Source organism: Amphiura filiformis, chromosome 5 (assembly GCF_039555335.1).
Source record: "Amphiura filiformis chromosome 5, Afil_fr2py, whole genome shotgun sequence".
Lineage (NCBI taxonomy): Eukaryota > Metazoa > Echinodermata > Ophiuroidea > Amphilepidida > Amphiuridae > Amphiura > Amphiura filiformis.
In genome coordinates this window covers 6,337,188-6,351,826 of record NC_092632.1, presented here as the reverse complement: position 1 = coordinate 6,351,826, position 14,639 = coordinate 6,337,188, and the positions used below count along the sequence as shown (strand labels likewise).

At 36.0% G+C, this 14,639-nt stretch overlaps 1 protein-coding gene across 1 annotated transcript in view; it reads right to left on the bottom strand.

Annotated features, from left to right (window-relative positions):
- The window catches only part of LOC140152533 (protein unc-79 homolog), a 64,426-nt gene continuing 49,787 nt past the window's right edge, over nucleotides 1-14,639 (bottom strand). The window contains 12 exon segments of the mRNA XM_072174899.1: nucleotides 1-1,011; nucleotides 1,341-1,385; nucleotides 2,477-2,554; nucleotides 3,771-3,911; nucleotides 4,879-5,128; nucleotides 5,722-5,897; nucleotides 8,613-8,699; nucleotides 9,046-9,246; nucleotides 9,684-9,863; nucleotides 12,661-12,828; nucleotides 13,406-13,491; nucleotides 14,195-14,310. Coding sequence (XP_072031000.1) covers nucleotides 829-1,011; nucleotides 1,341-1,385; nucleotides 2,477-2,554; nucleotides 3,771-3,911; nucleotides 4,879-5,128; nucleotides 5,722-5,897; nucleotides 8,613-8,699; nucleotides 9,046-9,246; nucleotides 9,684-9,863; nucleotides 12,661-12,828; nucleotides 13,406-13,491; nucleotides 14,195-14,310 — 1,711 coding nt within the window. The 3' untranslated portion in view covers nucleotides 1-828.

Sequence of the window (14,639 nt, the reverse complement as noted above, 5' to 3'; positions counted from 1 at the left end):
CTCCAGCTAGTATGATTATTTGGTTAACTTCAACTGGTCGATGGTTTGTCAATTAATATTGGTCCATCATAAGTTAATAATAATAATAATAATAATAATAATAATAAGTTTACAAAAGTTATATGAATTCTGACATTGACAAAAATCAAAAGTTTCATTAATATACTGAACGGGATAATTTGTATTGCATATATTTACACAGTGTTTCTATATATTTTATTCTGAATATTTAAATCATACAATATACTAAAAGTGTCAAATATAGTAGAGAGTGGTTAAAAATTGTGGTGAATTACAATACATTGTAAACAAAGCATATACCACATATTCAAGTTGATAAATAAACTGTGTCAATTAATACAATGTTTCCTGCAGCTTCAAGAAAATAAAATTCTGTAACTTCCATGGCATTTCCAAATTCATTTCCCAACTAAAATATGTCAAGTAATATCACCTGAAATGTAGCCAAAAGAGGGACACAGATGAACAACTCCAACACAACTAAGTGCTATACCTGATACTAACATCTGTAGTGAATGCCTTTGTTCATCATGACCTTGGATACCACTTATGATTGGGTTGAATGATATGTGTACTCAATGAAGTGTTGAGTGTGTCTACAAGTTTACATTGGAAAGATACCACATGTACCTGAAAAATCACAAAATTACATCTTTTTCAGAATATGTTTCGTGCATATAATGCTAAATTTTCTAGTGCTAAATATTCTGACATAATATTGTCAGCAGGATATAATTCCCTGACTTTGGCATGTTCAATCTTTTCATATAACCGACTCCAGCAGCTTATTCTCCCGAATTACGGTATTCACACTGTGTAGAGCTGAGTGGCAGCAGATGACTGTATTTCAATCTGACCCATCTTGAACTGCAACTTCTTGAGCCATTTGAGTAGAATGGCTGAGTTGTAGGACATGACCTCTCCTTTAGTCAGGCTCGGTGGTGGCCAATTCTCACAATTCTGAAGTCTCACTTGGAGGTTTCCAGACAACTGTAAAATGGGTCAATATTACATTTGAAACATATTTTAACACAATATCATATTTTAACAGTTGTGGGAGGACAATATGTTGATTCAGTTATCAACTATAACATTTTGATAAAAAAAACCTTGAACTTTAAATCTAGTGGCATTTTTCAAACTGTATACTTTATTTTGATACACCCTGTATATCACTTTAACTCATTGAGTGTAATTCCTGTCAAACAAACAAACAAACACACCCAAGCCAGCAAACAAAGAAACAATATAATAAATAATTACAAACAATGCAGCAGTCAGGTACCACATATCTAAATCAAATAACATAATATTCTTACCTTAGCTGGATAACTGAACAAAATTGGTGTCCACATTGGAAATAGCTGTATTACAAATAAAATTCAACAAATGTGTTTTATAACGTTTTACATATGTATAATTTCGGTCAATTTCAATCTTATATTACGAAAACCTTGAACTAAACAAAGTCTTGCTTTACACATATAAATGATTTGGCATTGTTATGCATTACAGATGGCAGTGAAAGGAGTATCCTAGTAATCAGAAATCTTTCTATGAACAAAATGGAACATTCTTTCATAGGTCACAAACATTCATACTTGCATGCATAAATGAGAATGACAATAGAAATGTTAATGTAACAACTTTAAAACAAAAGAGTGTAGATTGTGATCAGCAGCTTTTATTTTAAAATGTGGCCTATATTTTCCTTAACAAATGTTTTGGAATTGGACAATTCCTTCACATTCACATAAGCCATTTGCAAACCAGTGAGTTGGATTTTGCTCATGGGTTGCCAGCTGAGAGAGCCTGTCATGCAGATACCATTTTTAATGCTAAGCATATCCAGGTATTAACAGCTGTAATCAGTGATAATGCTGATGAAACTTCAACTAGTCCAAGGGACCTGGTGAAGGGGGTTGTTATAGAGAGCGGGTCAGTGCATACAGTTAATTAAGTGTAGCTGACAATCAGGTGTTACCCTGATCACAACTGACTACTGTAACAAGGTCTTTATCATGGGCAACTTGCCTTGCATTTTCCAGATGAGCCATGGTGAGGGTGCATTTTTTATTTGTGCAGCGAAGATTTTGAACTGATGACCTTAGACACCAAAGACACTAGTGTGCTCACCATGGACGAAAGAATAACAGACCGCGTAAAACCAGTCAAAGTCACTGTGCATTGTATGAAGCGAGTTCTCTCATATTCATGAGGGCTGATCGTTCGATCGTGCGGTGTCTAACAATCATGCCAGCATTGCGTGCCTTCGCAGATATGCGATAGAGCATTTTGTGCCTTCGCGATTACATCATACAATATACTAAATACTGTTGGCAAGTATTTACAGATCATGGAAGCAGCCTATCACTGGCACTGGATGCTTGAAGTGTGCAAATCTTCACAAAGAAATTGGGCTCTTTATTTAAGGGTGAAATTCTATATTATTTACCTTAGCTAGAACGGATGAGTTGCACTCCTGCAATGCTTCCATTAAGCTTAAGAAATGTAAGTTCACCATATCAGCAAGCTGAAAAAAAAAATAGAACCTTCATAATGCACAAATTCCTTGAAACTTTAAGGGATCTAAAATGAGCGTTTATTGCGTTTCGACAGTATTTTTTGTGGAACATGAGAGCACCTCAGACCTATCGAATTGCATTCTGAATACGAAGCATGTCTTTCTGATATCAAATAATTTTCATTTTTTGAAAATCACAATATAATACAAATTTTATGACAAATTATAAAAATTGGATATTTTTCAAATTTTTGATATATAACAGTCCTCGAAGTAAATTATATATATCTAATGACATATTCTTAAAGTGTATGTAGCAGGGAGGAAAAGCCGACGGTCAATTGAAAATTTTGACCTTTCATATTGAAGATATGGATTTTTTCCCAAAAAGACCTAATTTTTTTGGTGTTTTGGAAAAAAATCGATATCTTCAATACGAAAAGGTCAAAATTTTCAATTGATCGTCGACTTTTCATCCCACCTACATACACTTTAAGTATAAATCATCAGATTTATAAAGTTTACTTCAAGTACTGTTAAATATCAAAAATATCAATTTTAATGATTTGCCATAAAATGTGTATTAAATTGCGCATTTCAAAAATCAAAATTATTTGATATCAGAATGACATTCTTCGTATTCAGAATGCAATTCGATATGTCTGATGTGCTCTAATGTCCCACAATAAATACTGTCCAAACGTTCATACCCCAGCCCTTAAGCTAAGACAATGAAATTTTTAGATAAAAGACAAGCAATGTCAGCAGAAATGCTGATTCAAAGTGTCAATTGTCAAAAAAGATTGATGATAATGACAAACATGAGTCTAAAGCACTCAAGTTTGATGATGTCTCATTGACTTGACTGTCAATAACTTATGGGCCTTTTGCAGGCAAGTACTTTGATACCAGCATTGCAGCTAATTGGTGCTTAATTTGCTGCAACACTGCTAAAATTGAAAATTACACGACTGAATAGCTGGTTGCAATTAAGTCTGCTTTACTCTATTATGATGGGTGGACAGGTAAGAGTTACTGTTGCGTTGGTAAGTTTTATCAGTTACCTGCCCAACTAGTCCAGCTGACAGTTATGACGCATCATGGTCTTATGCATGCACTTGTAGAATGGAACTGAAAATTAACATACTGATTTTCAAGGGAATTTTGGTCAAAGCATTAAAGCACTGAAGTTATTATCCTGTCTGATGAATACACTATTACTTACCACTTTTGAGTGTGAAAGCAGCTGCAAGATCCCAGGGGTTACCCTGCCCCAGAAATCCATGACACACATCATGGCTGTATGGTGGGCTTCACTAGTCAATGGGTTGGTACTTGCCATACACTCACAATACATAGTCCATAGCTGCAGATATATTAAAAAATGTTTTAAAACTCATTTAGTTATATTGTGGTGAAGAACAGGGCTGGTGCTTGTTGTGGCTTTGCAATGTTTAGCTCATGGCTGTACAATGGGGCAACAGATATTACATAATATTTCAAAGGCCTTCAAGTAAGACCAGACAGGGTAATAATAGTTTAGACTTGTTAAGTTGTGTGACAGTCACTCTCCTTAAACATCAATCATCAAATATTGTTATACCTGTAAGACTTGTGTCTTAATTGAAACATTTCAAAATCCTGCATTTACCACTGACAATCCCAAGCCTGAACTCATCAAAAATACAATGTATATATTTATTTATGACCATTATTAGTAAGTGATTGTGATGCACTATCATCTCTCAGGCTGAATACAATACAGCACTCTACACATGACAACCACAGAGTGCATCCACTCCCTTAACCTAACTAAATGTCATAATTATCCTCAGCTACATATCACATTGAAATAAGGCACCAGAAACAATTTGTTTGATCTTTGGATGGACACCATGCTGGTTCGATGCTTGTTATTAATGAACTAAAGTTGTTTTTTTTAAACTTCTGTGGTCCGGGTACGCGCTGGTGAATTGCGATCGCGTAGAAGTGACAAGGTCACCTACTACGCGCCGCGCCGAAAACCAATGGATCAGCCGGCTTGTTGTCAAGTCATTGATCAGCCAATCAGCGTGATTGTTTATTGCTTTTGCGTTTACGCTCGTGTACGTGATACGCACAGGCACGACCACGGAAGTTTAAAAAAAAACTTTAATAACTAATTAATCACAATTAATGCTAAATTTATATTGATCACTGTTAATACATATGTTATCCCAATAAACAATAGTCAATTGATTTCATAAATAATAAGGATCGACCAAGCATCGATGGTCGATCGAAAGATCAAAATAATTTGTTTATATTGCCTAATAATAAAATAAGCTACATACCTGACAAAGAATAAAGACATGAAAGAGTGATGACATATGCAAGACAGATGCCTTAGACTGCTCAGCAAACCCAGCCAGGATAACCTGCACATGATCAGCAATATGGATACCAGCTTCCAAAGGGATTGGTTGGCATAAGAAGTGAGTGGTATTCGTGTTCTGTGGGCATACCGCTGAGTGGGTTAGGGATCCTAACAGAAGCCAGGATAACAGACGAATGTGAGCTATGCAGTCAATAAACTCTCTTGGTCTGTAAAAGAATGAAAAGAAATAGGATTTTTTACAGAAAAGCAGTCAAGTTAACTCAGTCTATAAGCTGCTTGTCTGTGATACATATATGTTAAGGGATGTGTGCTGCCCCAACACATATTTTTGTAGTTTTCTATTGTGGACAATATAAGGCACATAATTATTTATGCAGACAAAGAACATACTGTTGATTATTTTAATTTTCCTGAATGTTATTTTAAATTATATACTGCACATGTAAGGAAATATCTCTCAGCAACTTTCTGTATTAGCCAACAATCTAATGTAATTGACATATAGAAATCTGTGACTTTTTTGTTTCTTTACAAACAACAAAACACTTTGAATAAAGTTTGCTGGGTGCATAGCGAAATAATGCGGAGGGCCACTATTTTGCCCTCCAAGAGCGACACAAAAAACATGGTGGAGTCAGTACTCTCTAGTTCTACCTTATTGGTCTACAATCAATTAGCTGCACTTTTTATGTTGAGAAGCAAGAATGTTTGTTTCATCTTGCTGCCTGCCTGTTCAATGCCCATACATACCAAGTTCAGTTGTATTATATTAGTGTATTATATCACTGTTTGTACATACCCTTGTTGCATGGCCGATGGTGGATGATACAGCCATGGTAATAAGCGTTGTACAGCCTTTGTATTCTGCATGTTACTACGAGTGAATTCCAATGCCATTATCTGAGCCACACCAGCCTTTAACTGACTGCCTAGTGTGTCTTCATTCAGGTTCTGTGATCCTCCCTTTAGATTGTCCTAAAATCACAACATTGCAGACGTCTTCATTTATTCAGTGTTTAAATAGGGGCACATACTGTATGATATATATCTATAGAATCTTTTAAACTTATAATTTAGGCTACTTTTTGCATAGTCTTCTTAGGTCTATTTGCAGCAGTTTGAATAAGTGCCCTGTGGGGCAACCCGAAAACCCAAAATACCCCAGACCGGCAGCAGATAAGATTTTAAAAATTTCAAAATTTATGGGTCGGGTCGGATTGGGGACTATATCAACAGCTTTGGCCGGGTCGGGATGAGTTCTCGCCAAGTTGAAAGAGACCAAGGGGTCAGTCCATGTCGAAACAGATTGAGTGTACACCCACCCTCTTGGATTTTGCTCTCCTTTGGCTCAGGGGTACCTTTCATGGATCCCTAGGTGAGGTCACAAGAAAAAATTCAAATTCCATTTTGTTTGCGAATGGCGGGGGATCAAAGTTTGGCGACCTCGACCAAAATTGTGAATTTAAGGGTCCAAATGACAAAGTGCTCTCTTTGAGGGCACTTTCTTCTTAATTGAATCAGTTGTGATCCTCTTTTTGAATGTGGTCACTCACTGGCTGTGTCTGAAATACCTAATGCCAAAAAGATAGATTTGAATTTCGTTGGGATTTCAGAGGGGTCAAAATCAGCACTTCAGTACTGTTCAATCAAATTATCTTGATTTTGAAGGACCCATGATAATGTCACAGTGCACTTATAGGTCCTAATTATATTCAGAATGGATTAACCATATGCCAATGTCTATGAGCAATTAAAAAAAAAGAGAAATTTCTAGACCCCTACAGAATTTTAGGCCACCCCTAAAGTGGTTCAGCCACAAATGGCACTTAAAGTTGGCAAATTTTGACCCCTAATAACTTTAGGTGTACACCAGATATGAATTTCTAGTCTTTTGTATCTGAAAGAATGTAGTTTAATGTTACTAGGAACATAAGATTTGTTTTGTATTTTTTGTGTTTTAGTATTAAGTTGACGCTTTCAAAAATAGTCATTTTTGCCTAACATACCATGCATACAGGATACGGTACAAAATGCCAATTTTAGTATGATATTTTTTTTATATTTTTGATCACTTTATAGCCATTTGTATTATTTATCCTGATATTTCAAGTTGCTCTTGAGTCAAGTAATAAGAAAAACTACTTTCTAATCCTCTGTATGGATTTTTAAGGGGGTCAAAATGCACTTCCTGGCAACGATGCACATGCAAAGTACAGGTTATGGGAGTCAAATTTTCAGAATGCTCCCAATTATGTCAAGTAATATATCAAATTACTCGTATGGTCATGAGGATTCCAAAAATGTATAGTTTGTTATGTGTCAGACCTTTCAGGAGGGCGCTATGACGAAAAAATGTCCATAGGTCAACGACCTTTTGAAAGTATCAAAACACAAAAATACAAAACAAATCTTATGTTCCAAGTAACATTAGACTACATTCTTTCAGATGCAAAAGACTAGAAATTCATATCTGGTGTACACCTAAAGTTATTAGGTGTCAAAATGTGCCGATTTTAAGCGCCATTTGTGGCTGAACCACTTTAGGGGGCCTAAAATTCTGTAGGGGTCTAGAAATTTCTCTTTTTTGAATTGCTCATAGACATTGGCACATGGTTAATCCATTCTGAACATAATTAGGACCTATAAGTGCACTGTGGCATTATCATGGGTCCTTCAAAATCAAAGATAATTTGATTGAACAGTATGAAGTGCTGATTTTGACCCCCCTGAAATCCCAAATCGAAATTCAAATCAATCTTTTTGGCATTAGGCATTTCAGACACAGCCAGTGAGTGACCACATTCAAAAAGAGGGTCACAACTGATTTAATTAAGAAGAAAATGCCTCTCAAAGAGAGCGCTTTGTCATTTGGACACCTTAAATTCCCAATTTTGGTCAAGGTCGCCAAACTTAGATGGCCCGCCATTCGAAACGAAATTGAATTTGAATTTTTTCTCAGACCTCACCTAGGGGTCCATGAAAGGTACCCCTGAGCCAAAGGAGAGCATAATCCAAGAGGGTGGGTGTACACTCAGTCTGTTTTGACATGGACTGAGCCCAAGGTTCTTTCTTCCGGTCCAGGTCAGGATCAGCAAAAATTAATAAATATATCTTAGTATATGTGACACGATTTACACCATGGGGGCCAAGGAGGCATTTTTGAAAACTGAGTTACTATAATTACTACCTTATGCAAACAATAGGCTATCATATACTGAAAACGAAACAGGTCTAGCATACTTGGTTCTAAAGTTATGAAGCTTTGTTATTGGTTTTTTTTTTGCCTTTATCTCAATTTCAAATTTGCCGCCTTTGGCCCACATGGACCAGATCATGTCACATATTATTATGAGTGAGAATACTGGAATTGTTGAGTTAATTAAACACTACACACACACAGTACATCGAGATCTGAAAAGGCTAGAATGGATCGCGATAAGGCAAGCAAAAGTTCGGATTGGTCAGTCTGGTGTGCAAAAAATTTAATGACGTTCAAATCCGGCAGGATCATTCCAAATTGTTTGGGGCAAGTCGGGTCAGGTTGGTATTATTCGGAGAAATTATGCCAGGATCAGGATTGACAAAATCCTGCCCCTTCCAGGGCACTAGTTTGAATAATGGCAAGGGATATGACACACCTTGACATATTAAGAAAACCTTATCACTCCATAAGAATGTTTTCTTTGTTACCTTGACTTTGGTTAGTGTGTGCAGATCTCCAACATACTCAATGCAGTCATTGATGTACTGTTTCAGGCATTCCATAGCACCAGTACTCTGCAAAACAAATCCATACATTATAAAGGGTGTGTAACTGTGTTACAGAATTGTGCTATTTTGGCTGAGAAAAATCATTGATATACTTTGAATATCTTTGAATTTACTATTACCGGTATTGCAGTTGAAATCCATGAACCCTATAGTATTTAGCATTCTGTAAGCAAGAACACACACAAGTTTGTACATATAGTGCTCAACCCATTCTCAGCAAAATCCCCTTACATATAAAAAGCAAACAAATACACACTAAAAACAAACTTTGCTGAAAATATCACTATTTTGCCTCCCATGATGAGTACCCATGTATAGTCTGCCTTCTTTACTTATATTAAACAAATCTCACCAAATCACATTCCAAATGTTCCATGTTGACATCCAGCACTCCTCCACTAGGATTAATGAAATCACTGAGTTTGCCTCCTGCATCCAGCAGAACAAACTGTACCAGCTGGATCAGATTGATGTCAGGGAGTGACGACTTGAATTTGAGAGCGTTTACCAATTCCAGCATTACACCACGACATATGAACTGCTTCTCACGGTCCTATATTAGTCAAAAAAACACAAAAAAAAACAAGTTATAACAATAATAACATTTTGAACACGTTTGCAGGATATTATAGCGATATTAATTTTTTTGAGATTTTAACTGGCTTCTTTTATTAGGGGCTTCAAACAGCTGCACATAAGCATATGGGTTTCAAATATTTTTGCAAGCTTTTAAATTTGTGGTTCTAAAATGAACTGTGAAAATATAAACCTTGCAGTAACTTTGAGAGAGTACGGAGGGAAGACAGAAGGAAGGAGAGAAGAAGGGACAGAGGGAGATTATGAAAGTGACATAGACAGAAAGAAGAGACAATGACACAAAATACAGAGAGGGGGAGTGATGAACTGGCCTGATGAATGGAAATCATGACATTCTTTAAAATCTATAACAACTCATGCATTGGAATTAAGACTGTCATGTATCTACTTCACCTTTGAGAAGATCTTGTTGCAGAGAGAGCACATCTCCATGAGGTACTTGAGTTTAAACCTCGCCTTCTGAATAGCAAACTGGATGATCTTCGTCATAGGATCTAATAAAGAAGGCAGCGCTTTCGTTGCTGGACACTTCAATAACACTATCATTATGCGGAACATGTAGTCCAAGTCAGACTGGTTTGTGGAAACAAACAGAGTGTAGAAATTATTAAAACATATGGCTATGAATAAGCAATTAGGATTTGAATTATTTAGCATTTCAGGGTTAAATACGACCTTACCTTTACATCAATACATTTTATACCATCCAACAAGGTTTATTTCATTCCAAAAAGGATTTTTTTTGCCATATATGAGCTGAGCAGTAAGGCTACTTCAAGCTTCCGATAATAATAATTGTGTTTCTTTTGTGCAGTACGCATTGCCTTGTACACCCACGAATAACAGCATTTATGCTAGCTTTTATGAGTTTAACCACTCTGGCTCAGGCCACAATATTCTACACAAGGTTTCATAATTCCAAAATTACATTATTATTAATATATAAACAAATTCTAATTACTACTCCCTCATGGCCAATACATGTACTAGGTGAAAATTTGAAGAAAAAAAATGCCAATTTTGACCAGTAAGACATATTAAAAAAAAGAAAAGATTTTTGGCTCTAGAACAATAATATATGTTATTTTTTATCATTTTGGATATACGATTTTCGACCTTCTTAAAAAATGTATACTTTCCTATAAAGTTTGATCAGCTCGTAATCTGTGGGCCTTATAACATCGCGGATTAATATCAATATATTATATTTCTAGAACTGTCTTGTAACATCTTGCCAAAAGCACCACAAATTATTAATTCAAGTCCTTGTCTACTTTCTTTAAAGGTGAACCTCATTGAAAATAAAGTTATATATCAATGGAAAGCTTATGATGTCAGGAAGCAGAAAAGAATATTTTTTATTTGCATAGCGTACCAGGCTAGACATAATCTCCATACAAAGATTGGATATTGGTACCCCCCCTAAATTACAAAACGAAATCGTTCAAATTGGGCGCTTTCGTTGATGACGTCAGCTCAGGGACTCACAGTTACTTCGGGTTTGATTGTAAACACAATGTCCGTGTATTACCGTGGCATGCATCGGGCCAATGCACGAATTCAGTCATTGTCAACTTACTTTACATGAAAAATATCTTCAATAAAATAAGAATAACATGAAGGAAATATCATGATCAAATTAAGAATGAAGTTCCTGAATAAAGTGTGTGGATTTAAAATGGGAAAAGTGCTGGCGGGGTGATTTGGGATAGGCCAAGCCATCCACGATATGCATAGGGAATATTACAGTAAAGCACGAAGAGCGAAGATTAGCCGAACCGGAATGAAAAGAGATTACAAAAAAATAACTGCTAGTGCTACCAGTTCAGATCGTCACACCAAGTTGAGATGAACTTATCACAATGAGAAAATGAAGGAATAGAATAAGGTACATGTACAGGATTTTTTTATTATTTCTTAGCTTTACAACCGGTCATGTATGATAAGCGAACTCGTATATATAGATACATACAGGATGAGCTCAGCAGTGACTGACTGAGTCTCACTACGCCGAGTGTTCAGTATCCGCGACTGTACTGTACTTGCAGACAAAATGACCAATGATATTCACATTCTGATAATTCCAACTTATTGCTACTTCATCAGCAAAATTTATTCCTGTAAATGTTCCAAATATAAGGGAACGATTGATCAAATTGGCTGAAACACCCCATGAAACACAGAGGACGAAGCACCGAGCGAGTCGCTGTGTTTGTGCATATCCGTCCCTGCACTTCAGCAGCAATTTACGATCGTGTTCGGTAATCCATAAAACATGAATGTTTCACTTTTTCAGTACCGTACACTGATTGTACTATCATTAAAGAATCATGACACAAGCGACAATATTTTAATTTTATTCAGATTTCAGAATTCCATCAAATAACGGTCTACTAAGTCTAAATTGTATTTATTTCATAATAAAGTATCTATTTCTTTCAATCGTGATTGTGTGGAAAGAACGACGATATTAATAATGCGCTAAATATGAAAACCTTTATATGGGCTGGATTTGATGAAATCGGCGGTTTTTTTATTAATTTTTGGATTACTGCAAGACGATATTTTTTTAATCAGACATTTTACAATGAATCTAGAATATATAGGGAATGTACTGAACAAACAAGTATTTAATTTGTTATTCGATCATGTTTTTTCAGTCCATGACATGAACGGTAGCAGCAAGCATTTGCGCATGGGATTGATCCCAGCCGAAATTCAAACTCAATTACCCAGTTATACCCAGCCAGTTATGACTGATTTTGTCAAAATTTACGGAAAATTTATGTGTTGACAATAATTCTATTATTTCTAATATATATAGAAGGAACCAGCAACTTGAAGATTCCTCTAATTTCAAGCTTTATTGTGAAAATCAGACTTGCCGGGCAGCTTGCAAAGTACAGGAATCAAGTCTTGTTTACACGTTCCGAGTAAGATCACGTGACTGCGAACCCTGAGCTCACGTCACGAGCATTCTCAAGGTCATAGACGATTGATTTGGGTGCTTTTTGGGCGCCTTAAAAAAGACCAAAAATTCATTCATTTTTTTAATTTTTCAGCTTTATTGGCCATCAAAAAATCGGAAAAATAATTTTAATATCCTGACATCATAAGCTTTCCATTGATATATAACTTTATTTTCAATGAGGTTCACCTTTAACATGCACAATATTGACCAGACAGGTCAACCATATCACTCTTAACATGGGTCTACTTTTCTTCGGCGTAGTGGCAAACGCCTAATAATTCCCACCGATTACAAGCTTATCAAACTATAGTTGTTGTTTTTTACTATATGTTATATGCAATCCTGTGTGCATACTTAAATAAGATTTTTTTAAAGAAAGAAAGACTCCCAAGTACATACATTTTCAGGAAGCATCAAAACCAGCTTCCTGAAGAACGTTTCAAACAGCGGAATAAGCGTTGACCATGCACTACTGCCCTCTAGTGGTAGATTTTCCATATACTCTGACAAATTCATAATCACCAGTAGGATACGCAGAGTTGACAAGGAGCGTTTGTCATTAAGACCCTGTCATAGAAAAATCAAAATCATGTGTTAGCAAAACAAGAAGTGCATTTTACAAAATTAGAGAATAATGATACTGCAAGGAAATCCTACTTAGAAGTATACTTATGCACAAAATTTGGTTATAAAAGCTATAATTCATTTTGCACATTATCACTTTAAGAGTTTGGATGTTCAGATTTCTTCACAGATTGTTTTCACCTTAATTGCATGACTTAAGGTAATTTAACTAAAAAACTGCTCTGTACTTTCTATTATTACTACATTGATCTTATAGGAAATGAGCCATGGAAACCAATAATTGCACATATCTTGCAGTTCTTTAGTTAAGGCAAAAAGAAATATCATGCATGTGGTAAAACAACACCCCTTATATCCAGCTGTGGGATCTCCTTTATAGAACCCATAACATTCATCTTGTATGTAGCATTATTTGTCTTAATATTTGAGTCATGCTCCTCTTCCCACCCACTTTACAGCCCTGTCCAACTCTTGGGAAGTTTTATGCCAATATGTTATCCTAAATGGTTCTAGTTTTGACCCAAAGAAACACAAGGAGCTAAATACTACAATTACTTACCTCCAGAAGATAGCTAATTGCATCTGTTGGAGAAAGTTCCTTGAAGTCTGTGAGGGCAACAGCCATTGTCTTCAGAAAACTGGCATCTGAAATCACAGTACAAGAACATTCAGTTTCATGATTAACTTTTAATTTGAAATCTAACATATTTCTTCTCTTTTCCTCTCTTGAATTGCTTGCCCTCTCATTTTATGTCTGTGTCTTGCTGTCTGTGAATCTGTTTATTCTTTCTCTTCCCTCTCTCACACACACAGGCTGTATCAAAATGATTGATACCCATGAAATTTGATGTTTATTGAAAAGCCTGTCTCTTCCATATGCAAGATTGGATACTCTAGAAATGTCCAGAATGTATAGTTTATGACTTGTTATACAATTACACCTATTTGCAAAGATCTTTCGCAGTGCCCAATTTGGCAGTTTACAGTGTAAATATGAAGTCGGGTTTCAGATTGGCCAATTGAATCACATCATCATAACATCAGCACCTCATTCGCTGATTAACCTTTGCAGCATCGTGTGACTCAGGCATGACCCAGTACTTCTTATGTGTTCGGTCGTCATCAGTGTGAAAGGTCTTTGCAAAAGGATGTAATCTGTATTTGGACCTTAATGTTAAATTTTGATGTGTCAGACTCATCCAGTATCAATGAAAACTGATGGGTACCAATCAATTTGATACAGCTTGTAGAAACAAACACTTAACAGCACAAATACATACACAGCCCTCTTTCTCTCTCTCACACTCCACCCCCACCCCCTGTCTGTCTCACTTTCAACATACCCTACCTTCTATTTTGCTGAGGAATAGCTGTGGGAATATTCCATTTGGAGCCAACTGATGCAGGGTACATCGCAGGAACTGCTTAGCAACTGAACAACAATGTCCTGGTGGACTTCCAATACTGAATTCAATAACAAATACACATAAAAGCAAATTAAATTGCATACTCTATGGATAACTGAAGTAAATGCAGGTACAATTACAAAAAATACATGGTCTAATAGAAAGTGAATACCCAAATATGGTTTGATGTATGAACGTAAAGAAATGGAGGTTAGGTAAGTTTTTGCTGGGTAAGAAATTCATATTGTGGCATATCATATCAGTTAGCTTTTCAGGCAGATGTTGGCAAAAAGAAAAATCCACTGGACCAATGCTGTTGTGTAATCTCAAAAGAGAAATGACACTGATGCTCATGCATACAAGAAGAAAGGCCACATTGCCCAAAGG